General features: G+C 41.6%; 3 protein-coding genes and 1 long non-coding RNA gene across 5 annotated transcripts; 2 read left to right on the top strand and 2 right to left on the bottom strand.

The window, feature by feature from the left end:
- Window positions 1-748: 748 nt before the first annotated feature.
- On the bottom strand, window positions 749-1862 carry LOC134062578 (C-C motif chemokine 2-like). The gene is made up of 4 exons (XM_062518641.1): window positions 1714-1862; window positions 1424-1532; window positions 1125-1202; window positions 749-1020 (listed from the first exon to the last, which is right to left on the bottom strand). The coding sequence occupies exons 1-4, from the start codon at window positions 1787-1789 to the stop codon at window positions 996-998; spliced, it is 288 nt and encodes a 95-aa protein (XP_062374625.1). The 5' UTR covers window positions 1790-1862; the 3' UTR covers window positions 749-995.
- Window positions 1863-2897: 1035 nt separating this feature from the next.
- Window positions 2898-4600, bottom strand: LOC134062588 (uncharacterized). The gene is made up of 3 exons (XR_009935471.1): window positions 4484-4600; window positions 3175-3245; window positions 2898-3018 (listed from the first exon to the last, which is right to left on the bottom strand). It is a non-coding gene; the product is annotated as an uncharacterized LOC134062588 (long non-coding RNA).
- A 3037-nt stretch (window positions 4601-7637) lies between these two features.
- Window positions 7638-9123, top strand: ccl20a.3 (chemokine (C-C motif) ligand 20a, duplicate 3). Its single transcript, XM_062553912.1, has 4 exons — window positions 7638-7894; window positions 8039-8138; window positions 8322-8396; window positions 8900-9123. Exons 1-4 carry the CDS (start codon window positions 7804-7806, stop codon window positions 8943-8945), a joined length of 312 nt encoding a protein of 103 aa, XP_062409896.1. The 5' UTR covers window positions 7638-7803; the 3' UTR covers window positions 8946-9123.
- Window positions 9124-12360: 3237 nt separating this feature from the next.
- On the top strand, window positions 12361-25224 carry dis3l2 (DIS3 like 3'-5' exoribonuclease 2). 2 transcript variants are annotated; one of them, XM_062518573.1, is made up of 21 exons: window positions 12361-12448; window positions 12837-13065; window positions 13715-13848; window positions 13946-13999; window positions 14917-15018; window positions 15443-15626; window positions 15866-15945; window positions 16538-16767; window positions 16868-17041; window positions 17377-17456; window positions 17572-17684; window positions 18071-18178; window positions 18373-18606; window positions 19868-19947; window positions 20229-20412; window positions 20833-20919; window positions 21601-21748; window positions 22491-22621; window positions 22728-22832; window positions 23265-23369; window positions 23696-25224. In XM_062518573.1, the coding sequence occupies exons 2-21, from the start codon at window positions 12855-12857 to the stop codon at window positions 23792-23794; spliced, it is 2643 nt and encodes an 880-aa protein (XP_062374557.1). In that variant the 5' UTR covers window positions 12361-12448; window positions 12837-12854; the 3' UTR covers window positions 23795-25224. The 2 variants fall into 2 exon arrangements, with proteins under 2 accessions (XP_062374557.1, XP_062374548.1); XM_062518564.1 differs by having other exon boundaries at window positions 12837-13551.
- The last annotated feature ends 109 nt before the right edge of the window (window positions 25225-25333 follow it).

The raw sequence follows: 25333 nt of genomic DNA, 5'->3' as shown, positions 1-25333 counted from the left end.
ACCAGGTACTTTGGTACTGTTGGAAAATGAAATCTGCATCAGCAGGAAACATGTGCTCTAAAACTTTCTGGCAGATGGCTGCGTTGACCCTATAGACCTCAGAAAACACAGTAGACCAACACCAGCAGATGACATGGCACCCCAAACCATCACTGACAGTGGAAACTTTACACTGGACTTCAAGCAACATGGATTCTGTGCCTCTCCTCTCTTCCTTGTTTGACCTTGAACCTTGGACCACTCAGTAGCAGTCCAGTCCTTTTTGTCTTTAGCCCAGGCGAAACACTTCTGACACTGTCTCTTGTTCAAGAGGTTTGACAAAAGGAATACACAACAGCTGAAACCCATGTCTTGCATACGTCTGTGCGTTGAAGCATGACTCCAGCTGCAGTCCACTCTTTGTGAATCTCCCCCACATTTTTGAATGGGCTTTGTTTCACAATCCTCTCCAGGGTGCAGTTATTCCCATTGCTTGTACACTTTTTCTACCACATCTTCTCCTTCCCTTCGCCTCCCTATTAATTTGCTTGGACACGGAGCTCTGTGAACAGCCAGCCTCTTTAGCAATGACCTTTTGTATATTGCCCTCCTTGTGCAAGGCGTCAATGGTTGTCTTTTGGACAACTGTCAAGTCAGCAATCTTACCCATGACTGTCCAGCCTATACAGAACTAGACTGAGAGACCATCAAACAGGTGACCTTGTCGGCCGTCATCCCTTACATAACACAACACAGTTTGACTGCACTGTTTTTCTCAATGACTTTATTGCAAAAATATAAAAAGGTACATTAAAAACTTTATATTTCTCAGAAATATAATGCACATTTGTATCCATTATTGAATACTTTGTATTGCAATCAGACATGTATACAGACATATACAGTATCAGCTATAGGCCTATTGTATCTTTTATAAAGCCTGCGGGTCATAAAAAAAAAAGCTTCCCCTGGATGCAGGCCGAGGTTCCGATTAAAACTGTAGGTGTCCACACACATTATGCTGATGCAGTCTGGTTCAGTCTGTGGAAAAAAAAAAGATACTTGTAATGACTGCTTCTGTCTTCACTTTTCGTATCAAGTTTAATAGGCTTATAGCACAATTAGATTTTTTTTTTCTTTTTTACCTGACAAACTCCATTGCATCTTGTGCCCACTGCGCTTTCGGATCAGCACAAACAGATCTGTCCTTTATAGTGATGAACCTATGGAGAGAAAGTGGGCTTGAATTCATGATACTGCACAGCTCCATCACAATGCAGTTACATTGGTGACAGACTTTTATCAGGTAAGGAAGTAACTTCCTCAAAATAACTGTAGTCATGTCACAATAACAGGAGAAGTGTCACACCTAATGTCTCCATTTGGTTTGTATGACCTCTCTGCTGATCTTTACTTTCATGGAAGAAGAAGGATATTAACTTACTTGACTGCAAAGAGGCGACATTTCCGATCCAAAATGTAACCACGGATATTCTCAAAAGGCAGTGGTTTCGATTGGAATTTGGTGCAGCACTTGCTCCTTGGATTTACTTCTGTAACAGGTTAGCCAACACATTAGACACCAGCACTCGTTTGCCATTGCACATATTATCTACTGCTCTTTGAGCACTAAAGACGTCAAAGGCTACAACAAAGGTGTGGTAGAGTCCTCATCAGGTTAGTTAAAGCCAAACAATTGCTGTCTGCTGATGTGAAAGCACTTGTCCTACTTACTGCTGCTGTTGCCCATAGCGGCGAAGACCAGCAGAAGCCCAAGCAGAGCACAGAGAGAGAAGGTGACCTTTGCCATGTCTTCAGTGTCCTTGGATCCCAAAGTAAGCTCTAGATTGGAAGGCTGATAAAGTGACAATGGATACGCTGAGATGCTGGCGTATATGTAGGTTGTTGTGGGGAAAACACTTAGGGGAAATTTCTGTGGGGCAAACGTGACCACAAGCACGTACATTCCAGCTCTGCCCTCATCATGGGGGACCGTCAGGTAGTCACAGCTGAATTAAGAGACAGAGCCATAATTAATAGAAATATGAATTCAACAATGCATACTGTGCAATGTTAAAATGTTACTATAGGTCAGATGACATTACATTACTGGGGTGATAATCAAAAGGGGACCATTTGGAGAAACGAAAGCAATTATTTTTCGAGAAACAGATTGGTTAATTGCATATATGAACTAGACAGCAACAGAAGCCTGATTTATTCATTATTTTTTTATAATTTTTTATAATTTACATAGTAACTATAACAATTTTAATTGCATAGAATACAACATTTTACATACACCTGATCCAGTATGTGCTACTGAGTTCTTATAGCCTTCTGTAGTAGCCAATCAGTGCAACACTGCACATGAAGTAAACAACACTGGGACACAATCAATATGAATATATGCTTCCGCAATATCCATATGAAAACAGTTCATTGGAGACTAAATGGTCTATCAGGGACGTGCCATATCATACTGTTGTCATATTGCGAAAGTTGATGACATATGAAAAGTGTCAGTATAAAAATGAAAACAATAGGGAAGATCCTTCAAGGTTGATTTTAACTCATGGTTCCTTGATGAGGAAGTGTGGAAGTGAGGAAGTGTGTTTCATATTGGTAATTCCTAGTGGGAAGTAGGATAGGAATAACATCACAACCTCATCAATGCAGACATAGATGTTTTGCAGACAATACATAATAAGAGCTCTTAATCTACTGATCTATCTATTTATATCAATCTATCAACCTATCAATCAATCTATCTTTTGCTACCACCGTATCCTGCAAATCACATGTCCTTCGTGCTACACCCTGAGTGCAAATTAAGCATGCTCCAAGCGTTTGGACCACAAATTGCGTAACTTTTTCTAGAACCAGAGCAGTGGGTTTGAGGGGAAATTTATTTAAGAAGTGTCTCATGACCTCTTTAGTGAGTGAATGTCAATTGTGGCACATGACCTCTTAAAGTGGTTAAGAAGACACAGTTACTCCTTTTGATTTTAACCCCAAGACAAACCATGTTCTTGTGACCTAGAAAAAACACATAGAAATGGGACATCCTATTCAGAGCATAGAGGCTTACTGTATTAATGTTCATGTTACTTGCATTGAAAATGGCATGCCGCACTTTCGCTTTATGATAAACTAAAATGTAAAAAATGATAAACAAAAAGGACAGCATCTCACCTCACGGCATGGTACACTCACAATCCAGTTAATCTTTTCTTTGAGCATCAGTTTTGACACTTACTCCCAAACTGTCATTATGTAGAGGTGGACAAAGCACATAATTCTTTTACTTAAAGGGACACTTCACCGATTAGCATTAAAGAGTCACTTCACCCCATAACTCCACCCACTTCACATTTCTGAAAACGGCTTTCAAAATGGGCGAGACGTTCTGAAATTTGGAGAGAGAGTGCAGCACTGCTGCAACCAATTAACCATGGTGATTTCGTGTCAATCTGGGAATGAGTGCTGCAGACATGGCTTATCACAGGTAGGCTAATCAGGGCAGCAGGTGTTGGGGCGTTTCAGTCCTAATTTGTAACGACCCGGTGACGTAGTGTCGGACTAGAAGTGCAGGACAACGTCATCATTCCAATAGTATTTTGGACCAACATGCCATGGCATGTTTTCAAACGGTAGTATGCGCGAGAGAGCAATATTTCCAATACAAAATCAGACGAAATGTTACGTTTGTCGAGAAACACGATTTTTGTCAATATTAACCCTGGTAATAGTACAGTTCACCACTTATGAGTATTTTCAATCAATCAACAGCTCAAAAAACCTAATTTAGGGTGCAGTGACCCTTTAAGCTTTGTATCTTTAGAAAACCAGTCATGTTTTTGAATGGTCGTGCATCATTCCCTCAGTTTGCCTTGAGATGGGAGAAATACAGATTTCAAAGTTGGACTTCCTGCTTTCAATGATGTAAAAATCATAATTTTTCATCATTGAAAGCAGGAAGTCCTATTCTTGGGTTTCATTGAAATCCGTATTTCTCCCATCTCAAGGCAAACTGAGGGAATGTTGCACGACCATTCACATATTCTAAAGATACAAAGCTTAATGCTAATCGGTGAAGTGTCCCTTTAAGTCAAAATACACCCTGTCAAATATTACTACATTTTTACTTGAGTTGAGATATAGAACTTGCTTTTAAGGTATTTGTTTAATGTATAATGTAATGCTTATTTTGTCAATAAGGTCTATTGCTTGCTAGGGCTTTAGCTCCACTTCTGACATAGATTTTAATAACTTTGCAACTGCTAAAATGGATGCAGTAATACCGGTACACTTTAAATTGTTTAATTCATTCTCTGTTCACAAATCTAAAATATTCTCACCATCGAATACACATTTGTCAGAAGTAGGCTATTTGTCTTTCAGTAGAGGAGTCACAAGTCACAAGTCTCCAATAATATTGACAGTCAAGTAAAGCAGATTCTCAAAAATCACTTAACTACTGTAATAAAGTAAATTTTCTTACACGGTCCACCCCTGCAGATACAGTGTCCTCAATTCTTCCATTTGTGATCTGAACAGACAATAAAACATATCTCTCTTCAGTGCTCCTGAGGCAACAAGTAGTATGTAAGTAGAAAATTAAAAATGTTGATGGCTCTAATAGCTCACTCCGAGGCTCTTATATTCGTTTTCCATTTACAGACACAGCCAGGACTGTATTTAGAGTATACTTTTAGACTCTCTCCTCCACTCGGACAGGAGGATGTGGGTTGGGAGAGAGAGGTGGGGTGGGATTGGGCAAGGACTTTTTGTCAGTGCCAACTATGACCACTATGGAAAAGGGCATCTAGGAACATGAGAATCAATGAATCACTGAATTGCACGAAAGGTATCAGAATTAGTCACTCCTTAGACTCCACCTTTAGGGAAAGTGCCAATGATTGATTATCAACTTTCTATTTGCCATTGTCTCTCTCTCTGTGTGTGTGTCTGTGTGTGTGTGTGTGTGTGTGTGTGTGTGTGTGTGTGTGTGTGTGTGTGTGTGTGTGTGTGTGTGTAAAGGGGGGGGGGGGGGGGTTGTCTGATTGTCTGAAGGCCATCGTGCAAATTTGTTACAGTTAGTGTTACATTATTCTCTTTATAATGATAATCAAATAAATATCATGACCACCTTCAATTTCTTTCTTGCTGTCCAAAATTGGTGCATATAAACAAAGGAACAAAACTTAGAATTCCAAGCCTGTTGTGGTATTCACCAAGACTATGTGAGAAACAAATGGATTTATGCTGATCCCAACAAAGAGTGGGTGACTGAAATTATCAAAAGACTGGGATAATCTTTGAACAGTATTCCAAATACACCAGACATCACTATCATAAATGAAAACAATAGAACAGTGACAATTATTGACATTGGATGCTGCTTTAATCTTTACATGTTGTTTTAACTCTAACATGTTAAAATATCGGCCACTCACTGAGACAGTCACAGATCTTGGTTTTCATTGTAATTAATTGTGCTTGTATTTGGGAGCCTTGGGCATGTGCATAAACTTGCTCTGCGGGGGTTACAACTGGGTGGCTTATGCAAACCAAGTGCAAAGAGACTTATAAAGTACTGCTCAAACTCTGCTATAATAGGTAGTTTGTCCATTTGGAGACGAAGATGTCATATCTACCCATAGATACCCATACCCACGTACCATGTTTGATCACATTTGCACAAACCTACAGCATATTTCCATTACTGTTCGGATCTGTAATTCCTCCCTTGTGCTAAGATCCAAATAAAAGTATTAAAATGTGTAGTAATCAGTAATATTACTCAATATAATATATATATATATATATATATATACACTAGTTGTTCTTATACAAGTCTTCTTTTCCTACAGTATCAATAAAATAAAAAACAGTTATAATGCTCAGGTAAATCTGTATAATTTATGTTGGCAAAAATGAGTGGAAATAATTATAGTCCTTTCAGGCCTATATGTCAACTGATTTGAAAGAGTTGATTGTGTTTTACCTCCAGGGGGAAAAATGGGAAAGGGAAAGTTCTGTGATGAGCAGAGGAGGAAGTAAAGAAGCAGGACGAAACAGACCTTTCTTTTACTGTGTTTAAATTTGAATGTCATGGGCATGTGGTGATCTAAAAAAGGAACTATTAATGGACTTAATGGATGTATTCAAATAGCATGCAGTTGGTAAACATTCCCACACATTCAGACTGACATTATTACTTAGAGAAACCAGCAGAATTATGCATGGCAGACACGGAGACATGACATGACATTATAGAAATCTATTCGGAAATATGTGTGGAAACTGCTGTTATATTGCTGTTGTGTAAGTTCTGGTGATTCGAATATGATCATTATGCTATGTGGATAGATAGATAGATAGAGAGATAGATACCGGTAGATAGATAGATAGATAGATAAATTATGCCACTCTCTTCAATAAGGTCAAATATACCATCACAATTAGTTCAAGTCAAATAAAGTAAAGTCAAGTTTATTTATAAAGCACATTTCAAACAGGTCATTCAAAATGCTTTAACAAAAGCATAATAAAAAAGACAAAATAAAAGACACAAAGTAAAGTTGTAATAATGCAATAATAATTGGAGTAATGTGGTCAGTTCTTTTAGTTTAGAACCCTAGCTAATGCGTTGTATACCTGAAGCCAGGGCTGTAGGACTCGAGTCCTTTTTTTTATGGTCTCGGACTTGTCTCGGACTCGCTGGCATCTGACTTGGACTTGTCTCGGTCTCGGCCACTGGTCTTGCCAAATATGGTTCTTGGTCTTGACCGAGTCCAGGCGTCTTTATTATGTTATAATAGTCAAGGGAAGTAGGAGTACACTCTGTAATACTGGTCATTCTTGTCTTTGTCTGGAGTGAAGCTATTGTAATTTAGTTGCTCAAATGCTCAGTACTAGTACCTAGCAGTGGTAATAGTAGTGGATTGGTGTTTGTATCAGTTGTAACTAAGGTATCACCTTATATCATTCTGTTTTCTTTAGATTAGATTATGTGATATCAAGGGGAATGGTTATACTTACAAATCCTGGGTGGGTATTTAGATCAGCAAATAATAACCCAAAATGATTGTCTTTATACTGTCATGCATGCAACTTGTTTTTTTCTGTCCTGGACTCGGTCTGTCTTGGACTTGAACCTCTTTGGACTCGGTCTTGACTTGGTCTCGACCGGTCCTGGTCTTGGACTTGTCTTGGACTCGACAAAGGTGGTCTTGACTACAGCCCTACCTGAAGCCGTTAGTCTTTCTTAGGAAGGCCTGTTAAAAGCCCATTGCAATAATCAACCCTGCTGGAGATAAAGGCATGAATTAGTTTTTCTAAATTATGTTTGACATTAGCCTCAGTTTGGCAATGTTTTGAGCTGATAAAAAAATCGAATTGAGTTATTGCTTTCATATGGCTTTTGAAATTTAGATCACTGTCAGTTAATACACCAAGAGTTCAGTGATTTCCCTCCATAACATGGTGATGTATGTACTGTGTGGAGACACATTCCTGGAGAGTACACACAAACTCTTATCTAAAATATGTGCCTAGGTCAAACAAGCATAACAATGAGATACTGAGGCAAACTACGGCAGTCATGGCATTTCCCACGTGATGTTCTTCCTCATTCGGTCAGGTCGTAGCGCTTACGAGGGAAAGTTTTGGCGCATCACTACCACAGAGGCTGTGGAAAACCCGCAGCCCCTGTCACCTTTCCACTTCAAAATGAGGTATAAAGCAGAGTGGAGTTGATGGTTCAGTCATACCCTGATCCTAAGGTCTGAAGAGAGAGGCGCAGCAACCACACGAGACATGGCCCAGATCTGTGTTCCTGTCCTTGTCCTGATCGTGCTCTGCACCCTGGGGCTCTACAGCAGCGAGGCTGCAGCTGTCCGCAGCAGAGGTGAGGACCAGCCATTGCCCTATTTGATTACTGTTGTTGTTTTTGTTGTTGTTGTTGTTGTCTTCTAATGAGTAACACTAACTATAAGTATTATAATGTATGAGATAACATTAATTATATAATGTGGTTATATTTTTGTTTCAGGCTGCTGCACAATGTACTACAGGGGTAAAGTACCCACGAAACAGATCAGAGGATTTACTATCCAGACCAATCAAGGAAAATGCAATATCAATGCAGTGATGTAAGTATATGCCATTAATATAACTTGTGCTAAAGAGAGTTAATTGTGCAGTGAAATCGTGTTTCTGGGAAAGTGGGGTTGTTATAACGTCTACATACCCCACGTTTGCAACACCCATGAGATTATGTACAGTATAGGCCTACATCTGACATTACTCTTACGAATTATATGTTTACATTGCAGCCTGCACACTCCAAAACGCAATTTCTGTGTGGATCCTGAACTACGTTGGGTGACTGACGCCATCGACAAGCTAAGGTAAGCATCTCCCATGATTTTAAGGGGATGATGCAAGGGGCAAGGCTTTGAGCAGTGTTGCTGGGCAACCACATAACTGGTTCTAACTGTGTGCCAATGCAAATTTGCTTATTGACAATTGAAAAAAATAAAAACACTTTCAAACATTGCCCATGCAACACTGCTCAAATAGTTATCTTGTATATCATCAGCTTTAGGAACAGTATTTCAATTCCATCTAAAACTCAATATACTGTAGCTGTCAGGGAATTAGCCTGTTTATTATTGTTTATTAATGCCATATAGGTGTGTTCATGTAGTTCCCCAACCACCAAGGTTAAATTCCTCCTCTGTTGACTTTTGCTCTGTAGCCAGATGAGCATACTCTGTTCCCCTGTGCCTCCAATGGCGAGCATATGTTTTCGTTTGGGTTAAGTGACCACCATGTTGACCCTTGAGTTGTCAGATAAAACTTAATGAGATAAAACTAACATGACATTGTTTTTATTTTTATTTTTTTCCAGGGCACAGGTCCATGTGCTGAGAGCAAAGGACGATAGTAGTCAGTAGATTTTCAGTTGCATGGATGTCACAAAATGTTTTATGATTTCACATTGAAATGATCAGAAACGTCTACAGTGATAGAAGTGATTCTTCTATGTCTTTTTTTATATTACCCTGTTATATAAATTATATATTATTATATTACATGACTGTTTTTCAAGCAATAAATATATTTCTTTGTAAATGTTCACTGTCTGAATTCCTATATCAACTCCCAACATTCCAGTATGGAAAGTCCTAGTCCATGCCCTTGGTACATTTCAAATATAAATGGTAGGCTTTTAATCAGATGAGAGATATGGCCTTTATATATGCTCCCACAAGGCTGAACATTCTCCAACAGGTAATTTAATGTCATCGTAAGCACACGAGGATGTGTGATAGAATAAGGCAGTAGGCCTAAACAAACAATGCACTATCAGCAAACTAAAGGGAAACTCCGGTCTAACAACAACCTACTGTAGGGTCTATTTTTGGATGATAAGTAATTCACTAGGATCATAACCACGTCAAACAGTTTACAGTGGTACAGTTTAGCTGTTTAGCAGTGTGCTGAATAGTACAATAGCAAAGAAGGCCAGTAAGCAGCCACTACTGTAAATGATTAACGCAAAACGTGCTACACAGTTAGTAATAGCGTGATGACGCACAAGTTGGTAGTAGTCAACTCAACTTGACATAACATTGTCATACATTTGAACCTAAACTATTCAGATCGCCACCACGTGGCCATACCATGCCATTACACGACTAACCTAAAAACATAAAGGGCTCCAGAATCCCGACGGTGTTACGAATCACTCCCAAAATCCAATAGTTTCTTCCTTGGGTCATGTCTGACATTCCCTGAAAATGTCATTGTAATCTATCCATTAATTTTTGTTATCTTGCTAACAAACAGACAGACAAACAAACAGACAGACAGACAGACAAACATACGCCGGTCCCCGATGAAAACATAACCTCCTTGGCGGAGGTAATTAGGCCTACTTATAGGCCTACGTGATGAGTGAAATAGGAGGCTACAGTAGTATAGGTGTTAATGGCATTCATTTATTAATCAAAACTTGCATTGACAATCAGGATGTGGAAAATGTGAATTGTATTAGTTAAATGTATTTGTTACAAAAATAGGGAATGTATATGGACTTACCGCTGTTGTTATTTGATATCACGTCTGTTCATGTGTTTCTAGGCTATTCTTTGTGTCAGAAAGAATTATGATAATGTCTCAATTACTAATCAACATGCCAACATTATTATTAATGGTTTTGCTTTGTATGGTGTTTCAATTATTGCAGGTTTTTTTTTTTTTTAAAGCATTTCTTTAGCTTTTATTATGCCAAATGTTGATATGGTCTTATTTGTATATACTGTAAATCCTCAAATTGTGGCCGGGGTCTTTTATTTACTTATTTACTCGTATGAAGAAAAAAAAAGAACCTTCAGTGGATGACTGCTGAAGATGGATGACCTTCAGTGGAGGGCTGCTGAAGTAGGCCCTAAGTTGTAGCTCTCTAGACGAGTCGGCTGTTTCTCCTGTGGAGAAAAATGAATGCACAGGCACAGATTGAGTTTCATATTATTTCTCTAAAGCCACAAGCTCAGACTATCTAGGACATCCACTGTAGGCCTATTAAATGGCATGCTTGAAGTTCATGAATGAAGGTCAGAGCCTACAAGTTAGGGAGCAGTTTCACTGGTCTGTGCAACACTTACATTAGACCTAGATCAGGTCTAAAGCAAATGTCATCCCATTAATTAGTTCCACTGTTCACCTGAAGAACACTTAATCACAAACTTGTTGACAACGAGCACATCTGATGCTGAATTGCATGTATTAGAAGATGTATTCATGGATTAGAATTAGATCATCAGGTTTTCATGTTAAGTGAAATGTCAGATTGAAACATGTCTGACCGACCACTCCAGAGGATTAGAGAACTGTCCAAATGCAATTATTATCACACCATTGATTCAGGGATTAGCTAGGCCTATATCCCACCCAAGGGCTGGCTATAACCAAGAGGTTCTCAACTTTTTCAGGCAAGGGCACCAATTAAATTATGTGTTGCCTAAGCGTGGTAAAGTTGGTTTTATATTGGATGTTGGATATTCGACACATTCGAAAAACCTATTCAGCACCGGCTACAAGGGACAAATTTGTGTCAAACCAACGTGCACGTGTTACTACAAGGCTTGCCTATACATAACACAAAGCTTCATTTGTCAAAAAAACTTATTTTGATTTTGAATGTTGATACATGCTTTTTAATCTATTCTGCAACTTTATTTTTTGACTTACCCATGTCAAACTACATAGGGTGAATTCAGTTAACTGCCCCACACATAACACAAAGCTTCTTTTCTTCAAAAAACAACCAAACAACCAAAAACAAACAAGGGTCAAGCCGCAGAATAGATTTATAGCCTTTTTTTCACATTACATTTTTTTATAAAATCAAAGGGTGGGTTTTTTGGGGAAAAAAGCTTTGTGTTATGTGTGGGGCAGTTAGTTGAGGTAATCAGATGTGTTTTGACATGGGTAGGCGAAAAGGTCAAGCCGCAGGATAGATTTATAGCCTTTTTTCACATTAAAAAATGGTCTAAAATCAAAGGGTGGGTTTTTTGGGGAAAAAAGCTTTGTGTTATGTGTGGGGCAGTTAGTTGAGATAATCAGATGTGTTTTGACATAGGTAGGCGAAAAGGTCAAGCCGCAAAATAGATTTAAAGCATTTCAAGCATGGTTTTTACATTAAAAAATATATAAAATCAAACAGTGTTTTTTTTTTATAGAAATTAAGCTTTGTGTTATCTGTAGGAGAGTTAGCTGAGTTCACCATATGTGTTTTGACATGTGTAGGTCAAAAGGTCAGACCGCACAATAGATTTATAGCATTTGAACATTTAAAAGTTGTAGGCCTATGAAATCAAAGGTTGTTTTTTGGAGAAAAGAAGCTTTGTGTTATGTGTGGGGCAGTTAACTGAATTCACCCCATGTAGCCTAGTTTGACATGGGTAAGTAAAAAAAATAAAGTCGCAGAATAGATTAAAAAGCATGTATCAACATTAAAAATCAAAATATACTGTATATATATATTTTTTTTGGACAAATGAAGCTTTGTGTTATGTAGGCAAGCCTAGTAACACGTGCACGTTGGTTTGACACAAATTTGCCCCGTAGCCGGTGCTGAATAGGTTTTTCGAATGTGTCGAATATCCAACATCCAATATAAAACCAACTTTACCACGTTTGTAGAGCGCATAGGTAAAGTGACACAATCAAGACCGTTTTATGTAGGCTAGCAAGAAAGTGGCAATAGCATGAGAATGAACACCCCTTGCTTATAATAATGTGTGTGATCAAGCACAGTGGAGGCGCATAAAAACCAAACTCCCAGTCCCAGCATGCAACGTTTCTGAATGAACTCTGCCCCGGAAGAGCAGGTTTGTTATCACATTGTGTGCTACTAACTGAAATACAAGTTGGCATTTGAGTCATCTACCAGGCAAGTCATTGTTGTATATGTGTGGGCATTGCAAAATCATGACCGTTTAAACTGGTAAATTAAGTCAATGAAACCTGTGTATATTTTCAGGATGGCTATAAGATATGATGGTTCGTTAACAGAACAATCGTGTACAGCTGTCGGTAACGTTAATGTTAGCAGCATTAGGTTAACGTTAACTAATGGCTCCAATCATCCTGCCTTCTGTTTAGCTTGTTAGCGTTACATATCTGTTATGTTCACATTAACGCTAGTCATTTGACTAGTAATGACTGGACTTGGAGGTTAACTTATGCTACCTTCGGGAGGGGTTCTTGTGTAACGTAACGTTATAAGGTTATGTCACTGTCTGACGATCATAGTAAACTTGCCTGCTGTATATTTCCAGATTTCATAAGTGAACATAATGGAATCTATGAAAGGGAGATCCTCCACGCGCTCTCGAGTAGCGAAACGCGATCAACATCCCATACCGTCACAAAAAGATGCCTATGCCAGGCTGCTCAATCAACACCAAAGCATCAAATTTCGATCTTACCTGGAACAGTTTTCTCAGCCGACATCCCTGATACACGATGATGAGACCGGTCCGCAACGTCAACCCGCGTGCTTTCCAGGTGATAAAAACAGGAGGACACGAGGACCACCTTTTATTGAGTGTGCAGATTCAAGTGACACCTCAGTACGTCAGAACAAAAAGGGAAAATGTGTGGAGAAATCCATCAGACAAGAGCAGTCCCCTGTAGGCAGAAAGCTTAACCACGAAAACTGGAGCGATGCGATGTCCAATCTAGATGGAATCGTAGATTTAGATGAAGGCATTCACCAAGGGAGCAAACAGAAAGTTGAAGTCTTGAATCACAGAGGAGGCTTACAGAGGCATAATACAGAGGAAGACACAGCCTTGGGCTCAAAATGTAATTCTCAGCAGCCTCTTGAAAATGATGCAAAGACCAGAAAGGACCTGAGCAAGAAAAAGGCAAAGAAAAAGAGTGCCTCTAAGGCTAATGCAGAGAATAAGCTGGATGCAGCTCTCGGGTCAGAGAATGATTGTGGGGGTGAAGCAAACATTACAACCCCTCTTAAAAACCAGAAACCACAAGGTAATGTTGTTCAGATACAACAGTATTCACTTGGTGTTCACTTGGTTTTTGGGGTGAGGTTGAGACATGAAATGCCTTCATTTACATAGGCCTGTTACAGAATCTGTTGTACCTGTTCTCGAGTGAATAAGTCATAACTTGTGTTTACTTCTTTGCATTTTAGGATCAAATGTGTGTTCTAATGAAAAAGCTAAAAAGACTAGGGGAGGAAGAGGAGGCTCAAAAAAGAGGGTTTTCGAAGAATACATGAGTGTGCAGGACGTTTCGTCTGGCTTGAAGAGAGGAGAACTCATTCAGGTGCATTCTTCACCACAAAAGTAGTCATATTTTGTTTGCAGGTGCATATTTATAACCAAGTGATCTATGATTTTTTTTTTTTTTTTTTTTAATTCAGGGGTCACTTAGAATCAACCCTAGAAAATTCCAGGAAGCATTTGTTCCATCTCCAGTGAGTATCCTCCCCAAATGGTGTTTTTGAGACTCCCCTTCATTCTCATTTGGTGTCTATAGTTTGCTACTACAGATGTATGTTTAGCTAAGTTTTGTTTTGTGTATTCGGATACTTTCACAATCAGGATAAGTGACATTAACTTCAAAACATACATTTACCTCAAAACATACGATTGTTTGGAGTGTCTTAGCGCATAAGGGCATTAAAAAGCATGTGTTGGCGCAAAACACATTTTCCAGTTATTTTCATCGTAATCTTCAGATTGATGTTTTGTTGTAAAACTACACCGCTTCTAGCTTGGCTATCAAATGCGTCTGTGCATACTAGCTCATCATCGTCTTGCTTTCCCCCCTCTTCTGTGATTGGTCCCTTTTCTCAGGCAAAAATTAGGGCGGCAGTTTCCAGACTGCCTTAGCAGCGCGAATGAAATCGCGCGCAAGGCAGCATGGGAACACCCAGGCTACACCGCTTCATTCATATTATCAAAATGTTACTGTGGGCAGAACACGGAGAGTCAGGACCACACTAGGGCATTCTGTGATGCATTATGATTGTGATGTCAAATAAAGCACAGAATTATCTTAAGTTAGATGGAAATGGCGGGTATTTGAGATCAGAAATATAACTGACCGGGCCGGTAACTAAGTACCAAGTAATAGTCCAACAACAAAATGTCCACATACAATTTGAATATAATAAAAACTGCTATAGTTGTGAAACTTCTATTGTTGTTTTCAGTCAGACAGTTCTTGTCCACCCCAACAAATACATATTATATACGGTAGTCATAATATATATATATATATATATATATATATATATATATATATATATATATATATATAAATATATATACTGATAGTGAAACTACTCAGTCTATAAGTGGTGAGTAACTGGACTCTGCTTTGCTACAGGATGGCACAGCAGATATATTTCTGGATGGAGTGGTGTCTCGCAACAGGGCCCTGACTGGTGATGTCGTGGTGGTGCAGGTTCTCCCCCCTGATCAGTGGAAGGTAATCTCTCATCTCTTATTCAAAGGAGAAATCTGACCATTTGAGTCGCTGCAGCCAACAGTTGGAGCTTGCAGGAAGCCACAGTGCTACACCGTGAGGGCATGTTCATGAGCCCCCATGTTCATGCCCCCAGGGTGTAGTGCTGTCTGGCTGCTTTAGCTGTTATTTGCAGCCACTCGAGCTGGGTAAAACGACTTGTTGTCCTTTTATTCCGTACCGGCGACGACAGTACTCAGTCATCTCTAGAAACAGAGATTTAGGTGAAAAATCACCGGATTGCTCCTTCAAGGGCACTTTCACACTACTTTTATTCTTGGTGTTGAGGATTAATGAAATACATGGAATGTTTATTACATGGAATTGTTATTGGAACAATTTCATGTTTCTGAGGCTTCTAACGTGTTGCTGTGGTCTTGCTATGTAGGTATTAAAGTCAGAGGCAGATGTTGACGGACTGAATACTTCCCAAAGTGCGCCAGGACAGACACCGTTGAAGCTCAAAGGGACAAAGCCCTCCCCCACCCCTGATGTCATTGTAGAAGCTCAGTACAGTGGTGATGAAGAGGGTTTGGCGCAGGGAGTTCGCAACATCAGCCTTCAAGGAAAAGGTGTCTTTCCACCTTCATCTTGTGCTTACAGAGACATGTGGTTTAACCATTCATGCTGGATGCACTTACAGTAGGCCACTTCTGCAGCATATGAGTGCCCAAATAGATTTAGGTACTATGTGATGGTAGATGTAGGTGTTGGCTGGCCATGTATTCTTTACTGTGTTCCTTCACATGTGCCATGTGTATGCTGCATCTTAACATGCCGATGGACACTGATTCTAAATGAATGTTTGTAGCTCCAGATACCCCACTAAAAGTTGACCATGACGGCAACTCACGGGCCTCTACTGAGCGAGTGCCCCAGAGGACGGGCAAGGTAAGCCCAGTTTTTATGATCGTCTGAACTTTCCTTGTTCTCCAGAACAATAAAGGACTGCTTGTTAAAGGAATATATGTTTTAAGGAAATGTTATGTTTCTTAACCATTTTTTCTATAAGACTGAGTAAAGGGGGTGGCAACTTTGCCGTGCCAAGATGTTAGATGATGTGCACTATTGGTTGGGGTACAACAACAACAACTTCTATTATATATCGATGATGCACCATTAGCGTTTGCCTGGGATTGTACGTCGGCGCCTTCCTCCTCCACTAGTGTTTCTACTTTCAGAAGACAAAAATAGATCTACCTCAAGGTACACCTCAAGCATTATTCAGAGACGTCCCCATGGCCAACTGCCAGTCCTTCAGTTACACTTAAGTCCTTAGAGCCGTCAGCAGTATAGCACGGTCCAAATATCTGTGTACCCATATGGAGGATGTGTATGTGTGCATTTGTGTCTCCAAAGTGTACCAGTGTTGCTGTTGTGGACATGTATCTCGGCACCAGGAACTTATACTGTCCCCACAGGAAAATAAACCTCAGAAATACATTTGCATGCATTGCCACTGTCTTTATTGTGTGTGTTCTAGGTGGTTTACATCGTGGAGCAGAAGCACTCGCGGGCAGCGTCGGGCTTCATCAAGTTTCTCCCCGATAAGAACTTTGCCATGTTCGCCCCCGTGGACCATCGTGTCCCTCGAGTGAACGTGCCGCTGGCGGACTGTCCGGCAGACTTCGCGTCCCGTCCAGGGGACTATGCAAACACCCTGTTTATCTGCCGGATCACCCACTGGCCAGCAGATAGCAACTTTGCTGAGGGGTAGGTGAAGGCGTGAGCTAGCACTAAAGGCAGTAGAAGTTGTTTTCACTAGAAGTGTGTTTTGTTTTTAAACTGTCCTTGCACAATTGTGTGTGTGTAGACGCCTCTGCAAGACCCTGGGTCAGGCGGGAGAGATCGAGCCAGAGACGGAGGGCATCCTGATGGAGTATGACGTGGACTTCTCCGAGTTCTCCGATGAGGTCTTGGCCTGTCTGCCCCAGGCTCTACCGTGGACCATCCCACGTGAGGAGATTGCCAAGAGGCGAGATTTAAGGTGAAGTACTTGACCCTCCCGTTTGTCACCCCCTAAATCAACATATTCTATAGTATATTGAAGTCTATGAGTTTGATAAGAATACTATCACCATAAGTGTCTTTAAGGGTGCATTCACATTCAAACTTCCATCACCACCCAGAACTATGCAGGGAACTGGATGTTTAATGGTACTGGAATTGGATTTGAGGGCTCAATCATGTGTTCGTGACGCTGTCTAACTACACTGGAGTTGGGGTTCATCATGGTGTTGCCAGACCTGTTTCTGCAGATGCTTGTGGTAAAACTAAACATTGAAGTAATCTAACCCCTCTCTCCCTATTTATTGCATGCAGAAAAGAATGCATTTTCACAATTGACCCCGCTACTGCCAGAGATCTAGACGATGCCTTGTCCTGCAAGCAGCTACCCGATGGTATGCACTTCCACTTGTCTTTTCTATTATTTATGATACTTTATATGCTTAAGTTGGGTATTTGGTCATCTCTGTAGCCTACTTGTTGTTAACTTCATTTGTCATTTCTACACAGGGAACTTTGAGGTTGGAGTTCATATTGCAGATGTCAGTTATTTTGTTGAAGAGGGGAATGCACTGGATTTTATTGCCAGTAGAAGAGCCACAAGTGTTTACTTGGTTCAGAAGGTAATTCATTATGTTTGTTATTTCAACATTCCACATGCTGGGTTGGTTCGTTCTGTTTTATCGTGTTAAATGTCAGGCACTCATCTTTTGTGTCAATCCCAGAGTTTCCAAGGGTAAATGAGAGTGGCTAGGTGAAGTTTCCTCCAGGTTCTTCCAAGGAAAAGCGTGTCACAACATTTCTGTGTGTGTCTGTTCTTCTATTTGACTCAACAACTCTAGTCTACCCCAGATATTTTGCCCTTACTTGAAAGGCTGTTTGTCTACCTGTTCACAACATATCAAAAGTTCTATTTTTCCAGCAGACATGAACATGAGAGCATTCTAGACACTGTGTTGCCATGGCACTGTTATAGTTTGATTTATATTTCCGTGGTTCCCTCACACAGGTGATTCCTATGTTGCCACGTCTTCTTTGTGAGGAGCTGTGTAGCCTTAACCCCCTGACGGATCGACTCACTTTCTCCGTCATATGGAAGCTTTCTCCTGAGGGCAAGGTAGGAGGTCTTTTTTTGAGCTTAAGATGTTTGAGTCTTCTATTGTGTATAATAGACAAGCCCAAAGTCCTTTCTTTAGCCTTAGGTTTGGAATTATGGAACACAATCCTAAAAAAAACGAATTAGTGAGTTAATGTTTTGCCTAACCCCTGCGTTTATATTCCACGATGACCTCCTCTGGTACCTCTCCTCAGATCTTGAGCGAGTGGTTCGGTCGCTCCGTGATCCGCTCCTGCATCAAGCTCAGCTACGACCACGCCCAGAGCATGATCGACGCCCCGGACAAGCTCTTCGCCGCCGAGGAGCTTCCGCCCTGCGACCCGGAGCACCCCGTCGACGAGATCCACCGGGCCGTGCTGAACCTGCACGCCATCGCCAAGCGGCTGAGAGCGCAGCGCTTCGAGGGAGGGGCCCTGCGGCTGGACCAGGTGAGCAGGAGATGGATCGACCCCCCCGTCGTCTGGGAATCCGAGCTCACGTGGCTCTCTGCCAAACACGGAATCGTTTGAAATGTCTTAAAGGGGCAGCGTACGGTGTCTTGTGCTGTGCAGTTTGGGTGTCTCCCCTGATTGCTCTTGAGTGCATGGATTGCTGCATGCGTTGCTGTGGCTTTTGTATGCTTGCAAGCGTTGGAAATAAAGAAGTGATTGTAGTCCTGGTAGAGGGCAGGCAGCTGACGAGTGCCAGTCAGTCAGTCATCCTGAGTCCTCACAGTGTCTACATTATGCTGCAACTTCAGTCTGTGCTGGACCCTCTGGCTGCTGTTGTTGTCCAGCGTTTTGTCAAGGCCGCGTCACTCGCAATATTCTGTTGACATACCTAGTCCTGAACGTTCCATTGCGTAGTATTTAGTCATGACCGAGAAATGACTGCAGTACATCTTATCAAGCTCAAGCATGAACATTAGTGAGTTTTGCCCTCCCCAATGACACACAAACAAACAAACAAACACACACACACACACACACACACACACACACACACACACACACACACACACACACACACACACACACACGCACTTCCTTTATCAGACTTTCTTCTGTCATCACTCATATACACGCCCCTCTCTTTTGAGCACCAGTGTCATCACGCTCACAGAGGTAATTGCTGTCTCACATGCTTTTAGCCCGCTGTCAGCTGCTGTTCATGTCGATCAGATGATCCGCCTCTAGAGGATGTGTGGCTGAGAGGATAAGAGTGTTGCTGGCTGTGTTGAGAGCAGTTTTAAATCAAGACCAAGATCATTCAGAAGAGTATCTTAAACACAGTCTAGTTGGCTGTGCATTCACCCATTAGAGGATTAAACGGTGCATTGCGTAACAGAGGGGGGGATTCTGAGGGCGATGCCGTGTTGTAGTCCCCAGTGTACTATAGTAGTACATTAATCACTGAAAGTCCAAGAGGTAAGCATGTATGACCGCACCACAGGATAAAGAATGACCAGTTGAGATGATGATGATTGATTATCTATCTATCTATCTATCTATAAATGCAAGGAACGTCTGTCTGTTTGTCTGTTCGTTCCACGCATAACTCTCGAACCATTCATCCGACTTCTCTCAAATTTGGTGGGTGTCATCCTAATGGCACGAGTGTGTGCAGTGCCAAATTTCATGTTATACGAACAAAAAATGCCACATCTACGGGCTCTGCACGAGTGATGATGATGTCCTGTCTGTCTTGCAGTTAAAACTGGCCTTCACTCTGGACCGAGAGTCTGGGATGCCCCAGGGCTGTTACATCTACCAGTACAGGGACAGCAACAAGTGAGTCCTAGACCTTCCTGATTTATAGATGCAGTGTGGTGTGGGGGGCTAGTAGAAGGGCCCAACGAAAACAAAGAAAACATGGCACATTAGTCATTTCCTGTGCTCCTTTTCAATAAGCTGCAAATAAGTAATCCGTTTTAATATCATAAAGTGATTATCCTTTGCTAACGGTGGGTTTTTTGACCATTGGCCAAAACACTGAACTTGTACTGTACGTTGGCCAAAACAAATGGACTTGTTGCGTTGCGGCCGCTGTGACTGTGTGAGCTGTGTTGCAGGCTGGTGGAGGAGTTCATGCTGTTGGCCAACATGGCCACGGCCCACCAGCTGTACCGCACCTTCCCTGAGCTGGCCCTCCTGCGGCGCCACCCGCCCCCCCAGACCAAGATGATCGACGACCTGCAGGAGTTCTGCGACCAGATGGGGCTGAACATCGACTTTGCCTCGGCCGGAGCCCTGCATGTGAGCGCCTCAACGTTTACACGTTTACATCCGCAGCGTTTATGTACAGGCTGTCCAGTTGCAGTGGACACAGTGCCCGGTCTTGTTCCGTCTGTCCAGTGGACACCATTTCTGCCATCACTGACTGCCAGTAAGCAGAGCACTGGTACATTTGGTTGGACGGTTTTACATATCGTGGCATTGATACTGGACACTGGAAACATGAGGCCTAGCATGCCCAATAGCTTCACTGATCCACTGTAAAACAAAACATTGCCTCCACAGACACATTGCCTACAACACATCTTTAGTACGAGGCTTTGAGAGATTGTTGAAGGGGCATGTCTGATGAGCGCTCTGTGTGCTGTATTTGCAGTAGCTCCTGCAGTCCTCTACTACTGTAGGCTGATCTCCATGCTTGTGTCTGTGTTGTGTGAACAGAATAGTCTGCACGAGACCCTGGGCAGCGACGAGTACACCAGCGCCAGGAAGGAGGTCCTCACTAACATGTGCTCCAGGCCCATGCAGGTGAGAGCTCGCTTACTGCCGCACCTCTCTTGGATCATATGTGTTTATGTGTGTGTTCTTACACTCAAACATGTGCTCCAGGCCCATGCAGGTTAGAGCTCGCTTACTGCCGCACCTCTCTTGGATCATATGTGTTCATGTGTGTGTTCTTACACTCAAACATGTGCTCCAGGCCCATGCAGGTTAGAGCTCGCTTACTGCCGCACCTCTCTTGGATCATATGTGTTTATGTGTGTGTTCTTACACTCAAACATGTGCTCCAGGCCCATGCAGGTTAGAGCTCGCTTACTGCCGCACCTCTCTTGGATCATATGTGTTCATGTGTGTTCGTGTGTGTGTTCTTACACTCAAACCTGTATAGCTGGGTGTGGTCAATGGGAAATATTTGTTGACTGCAGATCCTAAAGCATCAACATTTTTCAGTTGAGCAAGATGTTTTGTTAGCTATGTTGTACCGTAACCTTTGAAGAAAATGGCGGTCATTTTGTTGATGTTCATTTGAATGGTTTTAAAGAGCACAGTGCATCGGCTGTTGTGTTGTTTTGGCTACAAATGTGAACTCTACCCTTGTATTTTACCCTCCCGCTCATGACATGTAAACATTTTTTTGAAACATGGCATTTAATGTCAAATGTGTACTCAGTGAACTGAGAAAGCGCTTGTTCTCTGCCTCCTCTATAGATGGCGCTGTATTTCTGCACAGGCGTGCTCAAGGACGAGACCCTCTTTCGCCACTACGCGCTGAACGTGCCCTTGTACACTCACTTCACGTCGCCCATCAGACGCTACGCTGATGTCATTGTCCATCGGCTTCTAGCGGCGTCTATCGGTGAGTCTGTTCAGACGCCATTTAAGGTTGTGTTGATCAGATGCATGGCACAACTCCGTGAGCAATGTTGCAAAACAATCTTACATACTGGTACATACTGTTCTTAGTGGATGGGCGCTATAAGCTGTTGACTGATGGAATGATAAAGTGCCCGAGCAACATTGCTCTGTGACATTGCTCATCACATTGTGCTGTTTCATCACACCTTGCTCTAGCCAGTCAGGTTAGGAGAGCCATTGGCCCCTTATTGTCTTGGAAAATCCCCTACGTGACCCATGTTGGGCATGTCGATATTTCTGTAAGAATCACACAGGTGATGTGTACATGAATGGAATGGGGCCACTGCCTAGCATGAGTGCCAGAACAGCAGGTGAAAAGCTAAAGATTCATGTGCACTGCTGCACAGAAACGCTTCCTCAGAGATGGATAGAGTTGGCCAGATCAGAAGTGGGCATAGCCAGACTGTAGCTGGCTAGTAAGAGGTTTCTCAGCAGGGAGTTCTCTGGTTTGCACCACCCAAGAGAGTGCCTTCTGTCTGTCCTTTCATTCCCATTCTGCTGCTGTTCCCTGTTCCTGCCCTCCATCTTCTCCTCTTAGTGCTGCACCCATCTTGCCCACCTTCTCATCCGACGCTTATACCTTCATCAGTCTCATCTCCACTCACGCACACACACACACACACACTTGCTCACTCGCTCTCTCTCGCCCCTCTGTGTGTGTGTGTGTGTGTATGTGTCTACAGGGGCAGGCTCCCGCCTGGGTCTCACTAGTGAGGAGGTCCACAAACGGGCAACTCACTGCAACGACAAGAAGACGGCCTCAAAGAGGGTTCAGGAGCTAAGCAGCGAGCTATTCTTCAGTGTCTTTGTTAAGGTAATTTGTGGCACATATATGTGTAGAGACACCACACAACTCACACACACACACACACACACACACATGTTGTTCAGTGTCCTCTAATCCTCGGTTCCTCTGGTAGGAGAGCGGTCCTTTGGAGTCTGAGGCCATGGTGATGGGAATGCTTGACCAGTCCTTTGATGTGCTGGTTCTGCGTTACGGAGTGCAGAAGAGGATCTACTGCAATGTAAGTCAGCAGCACACATTGCCATAATGCTACATTTATAAAGAGCCTTTCCACATACTCAAGGCACTTTACAGTTCAGGGGAGTGGTGGAGTAAAGGTGAAGTCATAACAGCCAGCTCTGATGGGCAGCACCCACATTACATTATCTGTTGTGATGCTCCCACTCTTATCCAGAGCTTCTTGCAGTGGACTAGGTAATGGGGGCAGTCCCCCTGGAGCAAGTGCTGCCTCGCTCAGGGACACGCCTGTTAGCCATGCCGCCATCAGATTCAGAGGATGCTTTTTGGCAGCGTATGCAATGATGTGTGTGTGTGTGTGTGTGTGTGTGTGTGTGTGTGTGTGTGTGTGTGTGTGTGTGTGTGTGTGTGTGTGTGTGTGTGTGTGTGTGTGTGTGTGTGTGTGTGTGTGTGTGTGTGTGTGTGTGTGTTTCAGGCTCTAGAGGGCCTTGAGAGCCATCACTACAGAAAGGTGGGGAAGCGCCCGGAGATGACCTTGGTGTGGGCAGCAGAGGACCCGACAAAGGGCCCCATACGACAGGTCAGCTGCAGTCACTTTTTGCTCTTAGTGGATGCCTTTTTTATTTGTATTTTTTCCCTACCTTTTTTCCTTTGTGTATCTGATGCTGTGTGGCCATATATTGGATCAGATAGTGTTTGTAACCTGTAGTTTGAGAAATGTTAATCTTACATTTAGTAAATGATGTGGATAAAAGAAGGAAGCATTACTTTATATAGAAGAGCATAAAAGGACACACTTTATGTTTAAGTTTATATGTTAAGGATTTTTACGAAATGATGACCCATTATCATGTAGAATACATCCTTACAATGAGTCTGTACTTTATGTATTTCTGTCCCATTCAGGAGCTCTCTGTGTTCACTCTGATTGACGTTCAGCTGAGGGCGGACAAAGTGCCAACGAAATACAGTGCTGTGACGAAGAGACCTGAGCAAGACCCATAAGTCTCTCTCTCTCTCACACACACACACACACACACACACACACACACACACACACCACCACCCCTCACACTCATTGAAATGGTGTACGCTTTTGTTTTTTTTGACTTGAGATGATTCGAGAGCCACATTTGGTAGTGACTTTTTTTTATTTACTGTTGGATCTTTAAATCCTTATTTCCGATCATCAAATAACCTTACAGACATATTTATAGTGCCAGAAAAGGCCTGTTTTGCAGTTATAATGCATTGAACATTTTTATTAATGGAACTGACTTTTAAATGATTTTCCGTCAACAGAAAGAATGGGATGCAGTACTGAATCAGCTTTAGTTAAAGCAACTAAATACTGACCGACTGTAATTACAATTGTTTTTTAATTGTGACACAGTTACTTTGGTTAATACTCAACTAGACTCACCTCATTTTTTTTATTTGACTTCTTGGAGGAGTGAAAATATTTGTCTTTTAAAAGATCTCTGTAGTGGTTTCATCGTAAGCCATTAACATTTCTTCATGTTTTTTATTATTATTATTCTTGCTTGATGTTGGCCTTTTTCAGTGTTCTTTTCTAAGTTAAGTATTATTTTGCACATTTAACCCTAGAACATTATGGTTAAACACACGCAAGATATGATTTTTAACATAGATTTATTTTCAGTTACATACTTGTCTGTGTGTCTGTGTGTCTGTGTCTGTCTGTCTGTGTCTGTCTCTGTGTCTGTCTCTTTGTGTGTGTGTGTGTGGGTGTGGGTGTGTGTGTCTGTCTGTGTCTGTTTGCTCACTTGAGGAGAATTCTCAAGCATTTTTTTCTGCTTCCTTACAGTAATACTTGAAGTTTTGAGTGTGCCTATTTTAAAATTGTTTTATGATTTTTAATGTGATGTGTGGTGTTTCTCTGGGAGTATAAAGCTAACATGTAATGATATATTCAGCTGCCGTACAGTGTTTACAGTTTTAAGCAATAATTGCAAATATCTACTTTCAAACAAGAGTAGGATTTTGTAGTAGCTTAAGTGTAATAATACTAGTAAACAAAACATTCTCCCGTGACAAAAAAGGTAACATTTTTACTTTTTCTTTTTAATTTTGTGTCAAAGTTTTATTTTGTTTTATTGTAAGCCTGCATAGTTGATTAATTTTAATATACTTGACTGTGGGATTGTTTGGCTGGGACCAAGGTAGGCCTCTTGATAATTGGAACACAAAAACGAGCTTACTGTATGTGGGCTTTAATGAGATGTGAAGGCTGAAGTAAGTGCACTTTCTCTATGTGATGCTGCTTTTACACTGGAGACTACAGTAACTAAAGCTTTATGGGCCACAGGTTTGGGCATACCCCTAATACATGTTAAGCTACCTGTGGTATTTATGGAAATGCAATCTATTTGGCCCTAACTTCGTGATGAATTAAAGAGCCTTCTACATCTAAATCAGAGTCCTGTTATTTTCTGGAGCACTTTGATTATAAGACACTGTGACCAAACTGTATTTTCAAATAATCACGGCTTATGTTTATTCACATGCTGCTTGTGCAGTCAC

Source organism: Sardina pilchardus, chromosome 2 (assembly GCF_963854185.1).
Source record: "Sardina pilchardus chromosome 2, fSarPil1.1, whole genome shotgun sequence".
Classification (NCBI taxonomy): Eukaryota; Metazoa; Chordata; class Actinopteri; order Clupeiformes; family Clupeidae; genus Sardina; species Sardina pilchardus.
This window is presented reverse-complemented; position numbering and strand designations above follow the sequence as displayed.

What these genes read in the sequence shown, in the direction of transcription:
- dis3l2 (XM_062518564.1), top strand. Translation starts at nt 12,855, where the DNA reads ATGGAATCTATGAAAGGGAGATCCTCCACGCGCTCTCGAGTAGCGAAA. An exon ending in GTGTTTACTTGGTTCAGAAG is followed by an intron (nt 17,685 to 18,070) that starts GTAATTCATTAT and finishes TCCCTCACACAG; the next exon opens with GTGATTCCTATGTTGCCACG. An exon ending in CCTCGGCCGGAGCCCTGCAT is followed by an intron (nt 20,413 to 20,832) that starts GTGAGCGCCTCA and finishes TTGTGTGAACAG; the next exon opens with AATAGTCTGCACGAGACCCT.
- ccl20a.3 (XM_062553912.1), top strand. Translation starts at nt 7,804, where the DNA reads ATGGCCCAGATCTGTGTTCCTGTCCTTGTCCTGATCGTGCTCTGCACC. An exon ending in TGCAGCTGTCCGCAGCAGAG is followed by an intron (nt 7,895 to 8,038) that starts GTGAGGACCAGC and finishes TTTTTGTTTCAG; the next exon opens with GCTGCTGCACAATGTACTAC. An exon ending in TGCAATATCAATGCAGTGAT is followed by an intron (nt 8,139 to 8,321) that starts GTAAGTATATGC and finishes TTTACATTGCAG; the next exon opens with CCTGCACACTCCAAAACGCA.
- LOC134062578 (XM_062518641.1), bottom strand. Translation starts at nt 1,789, where the DNA reads ATGGCAAAGGTCACCTTCTCTCTCTGTGCTCTGCTTGGGCTTCTGCTG. An exon ending in CGCTATGGGCAACAGCAGCA is followed by an intron (nt 1,533 to 1,713) that starts GTAAGTAGGACA and finishes AACCTGTTACAG; the next exon opens with AAGTAAATCCAAGGAGCAAG. An exon ending in TGTCGCCTCTTTGCAGTCAA is followed by an intron (nt 1,203 to 1,423) that starts GTAAGTTAATAT and finishes TTCTCTCCATAG; the next exon opens with GTTCATCACTATAAAGGACA.